Source organism: Bombus huntii, chromosome 7 (genome assembly GCF_024542735.1).
Source record: "Bombus huntii isolate Logan2020A chromosome 7, iyBomHunt1.1, whole genome shotgun sequence".
NCBI lineage: Eukaryota > Metazoa > Arthropoda > Insecta > Hymenoptera > Apidae > Bombus > Bombus huntii.
In genome coordinates this window covers 5,029,866-5,046,201 of record NC_066244.1, presented here as the reverse complement: position 1 = coordinate 5,046,201, position 16,336 = coordinate 5,029,866, and the positions used below count along the sequence as shown (strand labels likewise).

Here is a 16,336-nt window from a genome sequence, read left to right as displayed (position 1 = left end):
TCAAACATACCATAGACTCTTATAATCCAAGTTACAGTACCACGCCAAAATGATTCACTTATAATTCTCAATGAGAATCGATCGTAAAAAGTCTAGCAAATAAAAAGAAGAAACAAAAACACTAACATACGTCGATTACTCGGTCGATTGACTTTGGAGATGTTCGTTTTTGAAGCTACGCTTGTCATCGTTCGAGCGGTCGATTACGCTATTTGGGACGGAAAAGCCAACGAATGCCTGTTGAGGCGCATCTATCGAGAATTCGTGCGTAGAGCGATTCGCACGATTCCGTTGGCTCTTCGGTTCGAAGAAAACGCGGACGGAAATAGACATTTCGGCATGGGCTATTGGAGCGGCCGCGGAATCGATTAGGCAGGGAACAAAGGTAGGAATAAAGCGACGATTAGGCAGTACCCTGGTAAAGGTTAGGGAGTCGGTTTTCGAGAGCATTCGGAATCGTTAGTGCAAGCCACGTCCCGCGGAGTTTGATCAGCAGGAATCCAGCGCTATGCAACAAGTGGCCCCCGAGGCCAAGGGTTCCTTTCACTTCCAGCAAATCGTTCGTCTCGAAATTCTCTCCTCGATATTTCTCCCCGCGTCTGCGCTACCTTCCATCCAATAGCCCCAAACTACCCGGTATTATCCGAAGAATCGACAACTCTGTTCTCTTCGAGCTGTTTTCGCTCCGCGCTTTCGCAATTTTTCACGGTCCAGCTATTTAAGACTGTCGGCGATCGAAAAAGGATTCGAATCGATCGGGTTAATTCCGGAAGAGACAACTCGTCCTTAAAAATGGCTGAGATTTAAACGTTTGAAAAAGTACGGAAGAGGCATTACACCGGTCAATTTGTATGACAATAGGCAAATCCTCTTGGAAACGTAGTCGGACCGATATTTCCACTGGTAGGGAAGCCTAAGCAGGAATTTGTTCGATTCGCTCGAAGTTTACCGACGTACCTCGCATATTTTACGTATATTTGAATATTATAAACATTATACGCCTTTCAGTTTCTCGCTCTTCCTCTGGCTTTTACTTCTGTGTACCGCAACGCGACGCAGGTATAAGTTTAACGACGTTATACCGACGTATTTCTGGATTCTCAGGCTTCGATCGTGTTTTTAATAGCACGTTGCGCCTTGTCCCGGCGTTTCCGACGTTTCGGATCACTTTTTAAGGCCAGACCCGCGACTGTGCCACGAGACACGATCGAAATCCGGAGAGCCACGAATACAGAGTCCGATAGCGTAATCATCGTGTACTATTTTATTAAATCGACTTGAAAATCACCGTTGACGATATCGGAATCGTAGACGTAGCTTATCGAAACTTATTTTACGACAATGTACGTAATATCTCGTCAACACCACGATTATTAGAAAGATAGTAATTCCTACGAAAAGCTATTGACGAGGTGTTGCAAATTATTAGGTTGCAGATTATTATTACGAGAAACGATTAGTTTTCTTTATCGTGCAAAAATCTATTATCTTTCGTCGAAAAGTTAAGTACGTTTACAGACGTGCTTTGCTAGAATCCCCGTAATAAAGCAGTGTAACAACCGCATTGTAAAACAAATTGAAGAAACCACAAAGAAGCATTTGGTAGTTTAGGAATTAACGCTGCTTGCCTGTGCGATTGTCTGTTTGTCGGTACCTGCATTAGGCTGCTGCCCTAATATTTAATCCTGTAATAATCCTGTAAATATTCAATAGAGCTTACTCGAGTCATTTAGGACCTCATAATGCTTCGTGTAATATAACAGACCCATAAAAGATTTTTACCTGCGTTCAAAAACTTATGCGGGCCGTTGTAAAATTTAGGGTGGCGTTGATTGCACGAATTATTCGATCAATGGAGAAAAACAAGTAAAACTGCGCGATATGAAACAACTCATACCAACGAGCGTTCTAACGTTGTAGAAACTGGCGAAAATCTTCGCCCTTTGTCTTATTTTAACGTCGATCGAATTCTACGATTTGACGATTCCGTTGCTTGGGATTAATTCGATCGCGCGAAGATCAACGAGAATCAGTAGCAAATTATAACGTAATAGCGACCGTGGTTGTGTTAGTTATTCGATCAATTTAGACGGAGTTGGAGGATTATTAGTGACACAAGAAACGACTTTCTTGGCTCGAACCGACCCGACCTCGCGGCAGGAAAGTCAAATGGTACGAGATCTGACCTCGTTGATCCACTGCCGTAATGAGAACCAACCTCCATTCATGATTCTCAAGCTGTTCCCAAACATCCTCCGTTTCGTTTCTATTAATCCTCTACGAATCGAATTTAATAAGATTTCAGAGTAAATCTCGCGTCGTTGATGTTTCTTGCTTCGTATTCAAAACTAAACTCTTTATCATTAGGCTATTATTTAGGCAATAGCAGAAATCAATATTATAAAACATTTTGCAACAGTTTTTTGTCGTTTGACGACATTTGCGGTAAGAAGAATCGCATCGATTATGTAAAACTCGTTCAAGTAGAAATTGCTGTATCCACACACACACACACACACACACACACAAAGTATTGTTTTTTGAACTTGACGTTCACTAGCCAGTTAACTGCGTTTACAAATTGTAACGAAATCGTTGCAATCGCTTGATTTTGTTTCCTCGTCTTACGAGAGATTTCTACGAGTAAATTCCGCAGTTAACTGCTTAATGATTAATACGTTATTGACCATTGACCATTGAGGTATTACTCGTGTTTTCAAGCACGTGTCTTCTTTTATCGAGCACGAGTGTGCCTATTTATATAATAAGTTCGATGATATAACAAACTCCTGAATGTTCCTTCAGGAAAGGAGCAAACAACGTTTAAATAGCTCTTCGATTTTAAAATCAACTACTTCCATAAATTTAGAATCTCAGTCCGAGTGGGAGAGGGAAGGATGGAGGAAATTATTTCAATTAAATATATACCGAGATATAAAATTAAAAATATGATATATATATATATAGGAAAATAAAATTCTATTTAAGGAAACAACGTTTCATATGCTAACAAACGTAGAATATAAGAACGCAAACAAACGATGTTACTCGCAAGAGTCTTTCGTTGAACGATTCTAATATACTTGTGTATATGTAATTTCAAATATCACAGAGTAGTCTTTATTATTCAAATTACCGTTGCATATATATCTTCTTAACGTCTGTTCAATTTTTTAAATAGAAATATTTTATGCAAATCTGACAACATACCTCGCTTGAATGTAAATTTCATGATCATTAAACACGGTATTACTGTCTTTACATATGGTATATTCTTCCACAATACGTGTCTATTGCCAAGTCATAAACGTTTCAATTTCTTTCACGTTACATAAACACATAAAAATGTTTATGAATTGCTAAAGCATACGATCTTTATTCATGCGCAGAAATTAGAATCTATTCATAAGCGTGTACCTGATAAATAACAGAATTCGCTTAACGTTCATTGTCTACAGCTGTGTAATAAATTTATCGATCGAAACGAGGTTCATACGTCGGGGAATTACGATCGATTTTCCATCGAAGAAGGGGAAAAAAAAGGGAGAAAGAAATTGGGAAAGCTGCGGAGACAGAGGCGGGTTACGAACGAAGAAGAGAACGAAGAGGCCGACAGATTCGATGACGATTAAAATTCGTCGCGAACATCTTAAATACCGTACGCTCTTTGAAATACCACGAAGAATGTTACTCCACAGAACGATTTCATTTGTCCGGCCAAATGGAAACAAAAATACAATAAGAAGTCTACTTAGGAGAGAGGAACGCGAAAGAAAGGGTTCAGCAAACCGAATAGCGAAAGGCAAGTAGAACGATTAGTTACAGACGACGTTCGACTTTCTTGTCTTTATTCGAACGACACATTCGTATGCAAATTCATTTTGGACCGAAGTATAGCTCGATGACCGAGAAAAATTGTCATTCAGCCGGCGAACACCGACGGAGATTGATTTCTAAATTTTTCGTCATTTCAAAGTCTGTTGTGATTTTCAACGACGAAGTATTAGAAAACACGCGATATAATAAAGCTGGTTCCATTGAAACTCAACGTCTTTATCCCTTTCCACGTGTTTCGTCAATACGTTCCTTCGTATTTCGATATTCCTTGTCTTAAACGATACATCGACTAAATAAAAGCGACGAAAATACGTAACAAGCAACGATCAATTACGCGTATAAATGCTCGCGTACAAGTTAATTTCGCTCTTTTTAAACGCCTCTGCCAGCAAGATCAAACGATTACGAAATTTTTCTAGGATAATCGTCGATCCGTGTTTATCGTTCTTCGCGAAAAAGACCCGCTTCTGTCTTTTTTTTTTTTTTTTCATCATCTCGTTTCGCTGCGTCAACTTTCTTCCAGGGATACCGTTCGTTACACTAAGGACAGGAAAGTAAAAGCGATTCCCTTGCTCGACGATTTTACAGAGTGGAAAGTCTCTGTAAAGTCCGACAAACCTTTTCGGTCATTCGAATCGGGCGCGAAAACTTTCCAAAGTTAATGCACGATCTCTCCGCGTCGTTTTATCGTATTTTGAACGAAAAGGGTCGTATAACGTAAAATACGACGAGATTGTAGGGTCGCGCTTGTATCTTTCATCGTACGCGTGTGTGTGTGTTTAGTGTACGCCTGGAGCGCGTGAGCACGCACGCATGCATGCGTCTGTGCGTGCGCCTTTAGGACGTGTGCGTGGTATATCTACACGTACTTACGTTGTACACTAAACCACTAAACGCACGCGTCCAATGTTTGTTTGCGTTTCTTAAAAAAAAGAAAAAAAAAAAAAGAAAAAGATCATCCACGCTAATTTCAACGCGTATAACGTTTATTTAAAAAATATGTTTATTTTCGTAAATTCGATCACGTCGAATGCGTTTAGAAAGATTCGTGCGACTCCGCAAAGGAGGAAATACGCGAAGGAACTCGTACGATCGGTCCATCGACGCAGAAAACGGACTTATCGTTTTTGCCGTAAGAAGCGGCTTTTTGCGTACATTCCTGGCTCATGCAGCGTATCGCGTTTTACGAGGAAGAAGAAAACGACGAAGGAGAAGAAGAAAGAACGGGACAAATTAATATATCCGCTTTTTAATCCCAATGTAGAGGTTAATTCCAGCGAAGGGAGACGAGTAAGCGAGATAACGTGGGGGCCACGCGACAGGAAGACAGTCGGTTCTGTCTGCCGAAAAACTCTCCGCTCGTTCCCTCTCCGTCCTCTTGGAGACTTCTCGAGGAGCTACGATAATCACGTAATAGCGCGAGCGATTAATCAATTAAAAACGACAAAAGTCACGACCCCCTCTGAATTCCGTACGCGTTACCACCAACCATACTCGTCCCTTTTACAGCAAACGAGCAGCAAGATTTTTTTACTCCGGTCAACCTGATTATTTTTTCTCCCTTTGATAAAACTTTTATGCTCTCGTGTCATCGACGACAGCTACGGATCACAATTCGTCAAACGTCAGCATCGTTTCTTCGCGCGCCCCTTCGCTTTAATAATCGGGATAATGATCGCGCAAGCACAGCGTTTAAAATTTAATCGTAGTGGACCATCGTTTCCGGTAACGCGGAGGAATTTCAAAGTCGAAAGCTTCGTCTTTTATTTACCAAAATAAATTAAATCTTTTTATCGTACATGTCTTTCGTAATATCTACGCGACAGCAAACAATCGTAGCGTTTAACGTAAATTATGGTAATGCCGTTACGTCGTTATGCTTGGAAAAAGAGATTGTTGTTTATTCGTTTTCCGGTAGTAACCGTTTATTTATCCATAACCATTAATCGGGAAACAATAGATAAAAATATTTATCGTATCGGTTAGCATAATGCATAATAGGATAATGCATGTAAATAGGCAGCACGTGAAATATCTAAAAAACGAATACGCGCTGCTTAATATCCGGCGACTGGAAATAATTTTAAATCGTACATCTTTTCATTTACAGCGACGAAAAAATATTTATGACAGATGATTTTCGAGTCTCGGATCTGGTTCTTTGCGATCTTAACTACCTAATCTTTCACACTTTCGAATCTTGTCTCCGTACGTCAGAGCGTGTCTTTGGACGAATTAGGCTACGAAAGAAATTGCCACAGCGGGATGGAGATTCTTCAAGGACGTGAGCACATAATTTAACGGAATACATCGATAACGAAATTTCGAATTACAAATTAAACGTCGGTCTCGCACATTCGCATTTTCCGCATTTCGATCTTGAAGTTTCGATCGAAAACTAAAAAATTACGTTCTTTTTGACCTTAAAAAATTGATCGCTAAAGACACGAAGATCAAACGCGCGTACGATGTATCACGTTTGACGATGGTACTTTGTATCCGAACAGGTTTGTTTGACGATAGTAGATGTTTTCTACTTAAAGAAGGACGCGTGACGTTCTTTCACAAAAGAACGTATTACGCGATTGCGTTATTCATTAAACTCGTGTTTCTTTCGCATCTTCTTTCAGGTTCGAACACGAAACACGTATTTGTGTATTTGATGCTTCGTTCGAGTTACGAAACGCGAGACGTAACCAGCTCTTTTTTTTTTTTCAAACGTTTAATCGTCACGTGGAACAATTAGGCTATTCGAGAAAACGGCCAAAGAGAAATTGGTTTGGACGCGAGTTTTTGCTTACGATTGCTGGCAGACGCGAAACTGCCGTAGAAAAGAAGATTCTCCGTGGACGTTGAAGCACGCGCGGGCAAAACATTATAATCTGAGGTCATAAGAGCAAAGACGTCGGAGAGTGCAGGAGGATTTATTTTATGGCATGTAATCCCCCGTGTCGAGGTGCGAAAGGTCTGTAACTCTTTTGTTGGCACCACGGGGCGTCCGCGCTTCCAAAGCAACCGCTAACTAATTCCTCTCGTGAATGCTCGGCCCTCCGCTATTAAGCCCTGCTCGCTCTACGCACCATCCGTGTTCCCTACCGTCCAATCGGATTTTTTCGTTCTACGCCAACGACGCGTTTTCGGCCGGTGCATATTTCTATTTTACCGACGATCATTTTTACGTATTGTACGAAACATTTCCGAGTAATCTCGTCAGCGCTGTAACGAGGCACGGCTGCCGCGATTAATTAAATTCGAGATAAATCCGAAGACGTACACGTATTTGGAAATTACAAGATTTCCCATTGCGATTTCCCGCTTCTCGAAAAGACCCGAGTCGTTTCGTCCGATCTTACGAAAAAGCTTATTCTCGAGAAATATGCGGACATGGGCGATCGTGCGCGATATAAACAAACTTTTATTCGATAAAATATCAAAATTATGAAAATTTTACCTGTTACCGTTACTCGTTGGCGAAATAAAATTTTGCTCGATTTTAGTTCAGACCAGATATTGTACTTCGTACAATACATGGAGAGGAAGACTCGTAGGATGGCGTGTGTTCACAGAGGAATGGCGAACAAGTAGAAGCGAAAGACAGCGCGCACGAAACCCACGTAGAAAGCGGGAGAAGGCTGCGCGACGAGAAACGTTAACGAATTCGACAAGAACGAAGGCCATACAAATTTCCTCGATGCGTCGTTGGCCGGCGATTAAGCACGGAGACGCATTTTACAGAGGGCTAGCGGGCTTTGTTTGTACGCAGAAATTGCTGGAGGGGCGCCCACTCGCAAGACGCAGGAAACGCAGATACGAAGAGGACGCACGCGACGTCACTGGTAGCGATAACGCACCGCCTCGAATAGCGTGTACGCACACGCATAACGCCGAAAGGCTTACCACGCATCCACGATGACGAACGCGATCCAACGTTGTCCACGTGCGCTGCACGTCTCGCTCGCGCGCCTCCTTGTCTCTGCGATGCTGCGCGACGCGACGCTCCGCACCGCACCGCACCGCACCGCACCGCATTGCGACAACCAGAGAACAGCGAGCAAGTGGCTTGTTTAATACGCTCCGCTACAAATTATTCCCAATACGTAGCCACACCGTAACTAAGCGTTTACGTAACTGGCTCGTGAAAATATTTGAAACCTCTTCCGGGCGTATCGCGTCTGTCGTACGTAGTAAATATAATAAATATCTTGAAATTTCATCGGCACTGTGACGAAAACGATGGTTGTCGCGATATTATATCGATGAAACGACTATGAAAACGCACATAGACCGATTGCGTCGCTTGAAACAGCTATCGATCGTCGTATACGATTTTTTTAAACAAATATACGCGTGCGGTGGAACAAATGTATTTACCACGTGACACGTTCGTCGCGGCAAATGTACACGCGTAGGTACGTAATACGTTGGTAAAAATTTCCTGCGGTGAGCGTTCGAATATTTCCGTCGACTTCCCGCGAGCCTGTATATACAGGGTGTCCCGTAGCATCCCGTGGCAAGTCGAACGAGAGCGCGTGAACACGTGCCCTGTCTGACCTCGTTTTCGAATCGTAGCGAGTTCCATTCTTTCGAAACCGCGCATCCGTGTCAGTTTCGCCATTTCGGTAAACGCCAATTTATCGAAACGCGTCTTTACGGCGTACGATCGTCGTTGTTTCGGCCGTTTTCGGCCGAATAAAACTTACCGATCGATTACCGATTTGCCAGCGTGAAACGTTAAACGGCGTTTTAATTTATTCGCGACGACGACGTTACGACGCGAAAGATAAAAGAAATCAGCGACGCCTGATGTACCGTCGATACAAATATTTGTCAGAGTAGTGGAAAAACCAGTTATGAGCAATTTCATCGTTGCGCGAGTAATTTGAAGCCATTATGGCTTGTTCCATAGCATAGGATCCATGCAGACGCGAGGTCATCGAGAATGGTAAGGTCGATGCGCGCGGGGGCGCATCGTATCGTTGGCGATCAGCCACATACGACAAATGCCTAAACTAATTCGTTCGGACGAAACGTAAAGTCACCCTTCGAGCACACGGGTACTGTGACTAATCGATCACGACGCAGCCGGTCTTTCACCCTCTCTCCTGCCTCCGGTTGAATTTTAACCGCGCGCTCATCCGCGTCAGCTTTTTACTCTCCTCCTTCGTCGATGATCTTCCTAGCCCGCAAATACCGTGTAAATACTACTTTTATAAAGCGAGACAGCCAACAATACGTAACGAATATTTGATAGATAATTTTGAGGAACGCGCTTTCGAGAAAGCCACGCTACTCGAGCGGATGACTTAGACCGAATAAGAGAATAAGCGTGTTGTAACCAAAGAGGTTAAAGAAATACGAGGAATAAATTATAGCGTTTACGTTATCTTCGACAACTACCAATCGCGTGACGAAACAGAGAAAACGTAATATAAAATGTTTCCGTAAAATTGCACGACTTTCTACTCGATCAACTACGTAATTTTATATATTTCGATGATCGATCGAAAGGATCGTTAGCAAACGTTGCAGAAAATGAATTACCCGAAGATGATCGAATAAACTGGTTCGTAGCCACGTTCTCGTCCGGACGATGTTACAAATACGTTTTGAAAATTCCTCTTAATTTCTATGCCGTGGCGATTTGCAAGAGAAACGTCAAGGAAGAAATTTGCATAATGTGTAACACGGGTTAGAGATCAAATATAGCGTTTCGAATGGGACTAACTTGCCATTCGAGCTACCTACGTGGTTACCCCGAGCGCGTCCGTGTTAAAAGACGCAACGTTTATAGAAAGGGAGGGACGGGCCATTCATAAACAAGCGCGAATAGAGTTGTGTGCACTTCTAGTTGAGGTTGCAGTTGAAAATGCATGACGAAACACGAATGACACGTGTTTGCGCGGCACAGCCGCAACACGGTTAAACTGTTGTGAGTCACGTGTTACCAGGATACGTGTACACGCATCGAGGATCTCGACAACAACGAAGAGCCCCGGAAGAGAAAATAGTTGGAAGTGCATTAGAGCAGAAGAGGTTGGGGCTTTCCCATGGTGACTTTAATTTCGTCTATTGTTCCCTGGTCGACGTTGCTCGTTTGCCACCCTAGTTCGTTCGCCACCAGCTTTACGAAAACGTAGACGCAGCGCGACGAGCGTCGAATCGATCTTATTACCCACGGAAACGCGCTTGATTTCGATCCGCGTGACGAAACTGCCGCCCGAAAGGCGTTTGCTTCTCGAGACGCAGAGATTTCGAACGCGTGATTCAATGGACGCGCGAGAGAGCGCCAAAACGAGCAAAGTTCGCAGTTTCAGCGGTACGAAGAGACGAGACGGGACGAGCGGATCGATCGTAGTTCGATAGACGGAGAAGAAATAGAGAAAAAAAGTCTTTAAAAAGTCTCGTTGGTAAATTTTGGCGAGCCAAAGCGCGACCGGTCCCAATTGAATCGGTCAATTCCGTGGAGAAAAACGGTGGCATCCGGCGCGCGCGCTCTGAGGTCAAGTAGACGACCTCGTATCCTGGGTCTTGGTTAGACCCTTGCCTCATTGACGGCTGCGCCCACGGGTCAAACTCTTTGACTCGCGACCGCTGCCAACTGCCCCCTAGACAACTGCACGATTATTCTTATCGTTCTTGCGTATGTTGTATACATCGTAAATAGTACGGTCGTCGGTTCTGGCTTCATTCATAAAATTCGACGATTCCGAGAACGGCTAGCTCGTGCGCGAAGCTTCAATGAACCACGCGCTATGACTACTATCCACGATTGAAACCGCGAGACAGCTAACGTTACGGAAATGCCTCGACGAACGATTAGTCGTTTCTCTCTGTCGTTTCTTCGTTATCTCGAGTCTAATATTTGTGGAAAAAAGTGGATATAAACGCGTTCGTGGAACGATAAATGTTCGAAAAGGAAGAAACGATGAGTCGAGACGTTTGACCGTGGATTCGTATTTTTCTCTCCACGGAAGCTGTCGTTGTCTGAAATCTTTTTCTACGTTTGGAAACACCGATACCTAGGAAAACGATCGAAAACGTAATTTGACAAACTCGAAGTAAAACGTAGTTCTGTTGGTTTTAGTTGCTCGGGACGAAGGTGCATGGTTAACGAGAAATTCAAATAAAAAGGATATCGTGATCCATGGTTCAGGGGTGGAAAGTTTATTCTTGCGTGTACGTATTAACGGCTGATTTGGTGCGGAGCAACGTTCGCAAGGGGTTCGAAACGATCATGAAAACGTGTCTACATACTCGATGTGTTAACCCGTTGCCCATTTGAACAGCTCTTGTGACCCTTTAAAACAAACAGGACGTCGCCTAGGGAACAAAGATTCGGGAACGAGTAGCGGAGAAATGAAAACGAAGAGAAAAAGACGGAGCAAAAGGGCGAACGAAGGAGATTTATCGGGTTTAAACCCTCTGATGCTCGATTTCGTAAGTGGCGCGTATTATGTATACAAGTGGCACAGCTGTGGAACAAAACGACCCCCATTATTCTCAGGACTTGTACCACTATTAACGGGAATCGATGCAACTACATCGTATTGTACATCGTTGTTCGATAATGATTACCCATCGTACGATGGATCTATTGTTCGTTCTACGAAATGATCAAATGGCACTACGGAAAAACGATTAATGCTAATCGATAATTTAAGACTCGTTTCTGTGCATATAACGACATCGCTAACGAAACGTAGCGATATAATATTTGTGAAAACCTAACGCTCTGTTCTTAATAATCGTTTCTACGAAGCTGTTGTTACGAATATTTCATATTGCGTTGGCGATTAAATATCGATAGTAACAAGGGACGTAACTCGCGCGAATGAATAAATAAAAACTGACTCTGTTGTGCTACAGCTGAAAACTCGAACCGGTAAAACGTGAAATTTCACTACGCTTTCTCCTATTCCTGCGATCTCGTGGAAATTCTCGAATACTCGAACAAATTTTTTTAACGAATAAATTCGTCGTTAAATTATACGAGCAAGGTTTGGAAAATTTGTGAAATTTTGCAATTAACGATGTTTACGAATCTGGGATAACGAAGATGTAACGACGAAATGTTTGGAAAATTGTAATTTGGAGAAATTTTTCGTTTGCACGTACGAATGGATAACACTGACTCGATACAGAGGAATGATCGAATTTATTTATTTATACTTGTTACACGGGTCGCATCTTTTCGTACAGACAGACCTCGATATAAAGAAACGAACGATCAACGATTAAATTAAACTACACGCGATACGGGAATAAAAACGTATTACGCAGATACGACGTTTCCAAGATGTTTCTTAAACACGAGCTACAATTACGAGTCGAGTAGATTGGCATGTTTGCAGATACGATTGATGCAGCTATTAGAGGCATAGTTAGTCCTGTACGGAGATGCGTGGAGTAATGGAAACTTCCTGAGAGCCCTAGACGAAGCATCAAGCTGAAAAAGCTGCGGAATTTCTGTCTATGTAGTGGTTTAAGAACGGATCGTAGTCGTCGAAACGAACTTACCGATTTCGTAGAAACCCGAACGCAGAAACGTAAAAACCTGCGTTGAATTTTCTTGATGGAATCGGCGTGCGTCCGGTAACGCGCGTCCAACGACGATGGATCGAACGGAACGTACCGAATCGAGATGTTTCGTTAAAGCGCAGAGTCGACGTAGTTTGCCTTTCAACGCCAACGACGGAGATTGAAATCTGGAAAAGTATCGCGTACGATTGTTCGCGCGGAGATAGAAATACGTAGACCGACTAACCGACCGCGTAAACCGAAAAGAACCAACTGATCGATCGGCGATTGGATTTCTATGGAACAGCGAAGAGAGCGGAACGCGTTGACCCATCGCCGTGTCGCGCTCGGCGATGGGTCAAGGTAAAAAGGGGAGACGGAAAAAATGATCGGTAGAGAGAATGCAGTGGGTGGCACGCGCCCAATGCCGTAACTTTAATATATAAACGCTTAACAGGCTTGGTGTAACACGAGACACATCGGAAGGGACGTCAGCCGAGTGTCACTCAGTCATTCAGTCAGCTCCACTCGTTTCGTGCTCTCCTCTCGCTCGGCGAGGCTCTTCTTCTCTCGCTCTCCCTCTGCCATTCTTGCGGTAAGTGTTAGCGCGAGTATGCCAGCACGCAACGCGCACGTACGCACGCGCACGCGTACCCGCACTCGCACTCCTATTCCGAAGGATGAGATCGAGTTCCGAGCAAACCGCGATAACATCCGAGGGGAGAAAGAACACGAGCCTTATCTACCGCGTTAATTCGTTCTATTCTCTCTCTCTCTCTCTCGCCTTTCCTCTTTCCTTTCGTCCACCAGATCCCATTCGTCCGTCCGAAAATCTGCTTTTGGTTTTTCACGATCAATCGTCTGGTGCGTTGCTAGAACACGCTCGTTCTCACGGGTATCCGACCAACGATGCAAGACGCTACACTTGATCTCTCAATTAGACGCTTCGTACGCTCTCTTATCCACCCGTGTCCCGACGTTACACGAAACACCTCGCACGTATCTGACACAAGACTTAAACGAGATCATCCGTTAGACGCATGCGGAGTGCGGTGAACGACGCGTTCACGCGGACCTTGTGTGATTCGTTACGAAGAAACTGAAAGGAACAAAAGCGGAATAAAGTTTCTTTGCTACGTGCGATCTTCGCTAGTCGATGTCGCGTATATTTGCACGATGTATAGTAATCTGTCTGGTACACGCGTCTGGTAGATTTTCCAATTTACTTTCCTCGGCGATATATATGCGATCTTTACTACGAGAGTCTAGTAAATAAGCGAAAATAATAAGCGAAAACGCATTCTCTTCAAACTCTCTCAAAACGCTCGCCTTTTCTTTGTCTCTCGATGTTACCGTCGTGAAATTGCGAACAAAACTTATCGACCGAGTTCGTATCGTACGATCGTTTCTCCGCTGTCACTAAATGAACAAGTAGAAGTTTCAAATCGCAAAAAATACTGGTGGATACCATAATAAAATAAGAGAGAACATTAAACCGACAGAACTCAATTCTGACACCGCATAACACAGGTGTAAACTGTAAATACTGTAAATATTTGTAAATAAACCTATTTGACATCCCCCCCTCCCTCTCATCCCACCCCTCCCCAAAGTTACACAGCACCCAAAAAGCAGACTACCGAAGCGTCCTGTTTTGCGACCAAGTTTTCAGGACAGAAAAAAGAATACATAAAAAAAGCTCCGCTCCCCAGCGGCTTAAACGCAAAAATTGTATTATACAACGAAAAATGTACATAATACAGCATGGCTACGTCGTACCGCCGCGTATCGGTATCTTTGCTTAATATATCATTACAAAAATTCACCGTTTATTGTGAATATGTAATAAATAAACAACTTTAAATCGTAAAAAAAGAATTTTCATAACGTAATTTGTACGAATCATCGTCACGCACACGATATATACATATGTAAAAATTATTTTAAAGTACGACGCAACGATCCGATCGATCTCGAAAAAGAAAAGCCAAAAATCTAAATGTAAAGTTCTGTCTGTTCGCAAGTCGCCCCGAAATCTTTCGATCGACCTCCGATTTTTACCTAATCGCTCGGAGGAAAGGAGAGTAAAGGGAAGGGACAGAGGGTTGGAAGGGTGAAAAAGGGGGAAAGGAAGGGGGATGGCTGTGAAAGAGAGGATAGCAACGCGGTTAAATGCCACGAGACTCGAGTACCGCTGGACCTCTGGTTTAAATGGTCATTTGTTAGAGACGCGGGAGACAGAATGGGAGAAAGCAACGGTACAAAGACACGAGCCTTGATTGCACTTTAATTCACCTTCTCCTTCTTTCGTTCCCTCTGATCTATTCTATACTCGAGCACGATCGCACCAGTCGTTTAAGCAGGAAGCGCGTCCCTAGGGAACCGAGAGTCTCAGCTTTCATCGACGAGAAAAGTTTTCAGATTCGTCTATCCCATCGACGATAGTCTACGTGTTTCGATTTGTCTTACGAAGCAGCCTGTGTATGTGAGCGTTGTATGCCGGTGTTACGTATCGAAATATACAGGGTGGTTGGTAACTGGCGGTACAAGGGGTGTCGAAAATATAGAATAAAAATTTTTTTTTTTTAATTTTTCCATCGAGACAACGATTTACAGTGAGATATATAACGTACCGCACGCGTACCGAGCGAAAATTCAAAGTCGATTTTCTCGAAAACAAAGCCTCGAACGAAAAATTTTTATTCTATATTTTCCACTCCTTTTTTCGCGTAGAATCACCCCCTTTCCGCTTGTACCATCAGTTACCAACCACCCTGTATATTTAAACACTAGAGTTAATTGTTTGGAAGCTAATGGTAAAAGAAGGTAGTAAGTTTGATGATAAGTTACAAATTGTCGATGCTACGATAAGAAATACTTATTACAGAAATAATTATTTAAGATGATGATTGAAAATAAAATTTTCGCTTTAACACGAAAACAAACTGAAAACTGTCGTTACAAAATAGCACGTATCGTAAAAAATGTTATACTTATACTTTGTTTTCTTAAAGACTACAAATACCCGGTGTCGTTTTGTAAGAAAGAGCAACGTTTTTCGGGGATACTTCAAGATTTTCTTTTAAAATAAAAATATGTTTCAGCGTGCCGGTTTACGCGTAACTCGTGCGCGATAACTTGAATCGAACCAACGTTGCGTTCAAAACGAATAAATTGTATTTAAAATGCCTGCGTAGAAGATATAAATAACGACAATGAAAAAATTATCGTAGATACGATACGAACTTAATTGATTCGTTGATTAATTGTGTTTGTAACTTTATAACGGCAACATGGAAAAAACAAAGAAGCGGAAAAAATCGGAAGCCCGTCGTTATACAAACAACTCTCAGCTGATCTATTGCGCCAAGCAATTAACCTCTTTCGCTTGTCGGATCTCTCTGAAGCGAAGGTTTCTTTCCTTATCTGCCGAATGAATTAAAACACGAATTAAAATTAATTTGTTTTCAGTAATATATATAAGCCACGTGGTTCTTTCGTCCTCTGCACACGCGTATCCACTGCCTACGGACGTACGTCGTACGAAACATCCTGATCCTTAAAAGGATATAATTCTGTTCGTACTGTGAATAATACTTTCCTGTCTGATCAAATGGACTAGCTTTCGCATAATAATTAGCTAAGATACAATATATGCAAACGGTTATATTTACAACGTTATAAAAATGTCATTAGAATTATACGATAAAATTATTCGATACCGCGATTATTCGCGCACTGACCGTTGTAGATATGTCAGCCAAGCGCTTTAATTATTAACGTTAGCGCGAAAAGAAACGTTATTTGACAGGATTAAGTTTCATCTGGAGAAACGACTTTACTTACTCGAACAGAAACATCGCGTAATTCGTTCACATAGTTACGATACAATAGACAAAATTGTTATTGGTCGCGATACAAGCTACTTCCATCAAGACGATAAATTAAACATAATTTCGCGTTAATGGAGTGTAGAGGATTG

At 42.6% G+C, this 16,336-nt stretch overlaps 1 protein-coding gene across 1 annotated transcript in view; it reads right to left on the bottom strand.

Annotated features, from left to right (window-relative positions):
• The window catches only part of LOC126867489 (putative methyltransferase-like protein 7A), a 115,787-nt gene extending 102,428 nt beyond the window's left edge, over positions 1–13,359 (bottom strand). The window contains exon 1 of the mRNA XM_050621982.1: positions 12,355–13,359. Coding sequence (XP_050477939.1) covers positions 12,355–12,688 — 334 coding nt within the window. The 5' untranslated portion in view covers positions 12,689–13,359. The remainder of the gene's footprint in view (positions 1–12,354) is intronic.
• Between the last annotated feature and the right edge of the window lie 2,977 nt (positions 13,360–16,336).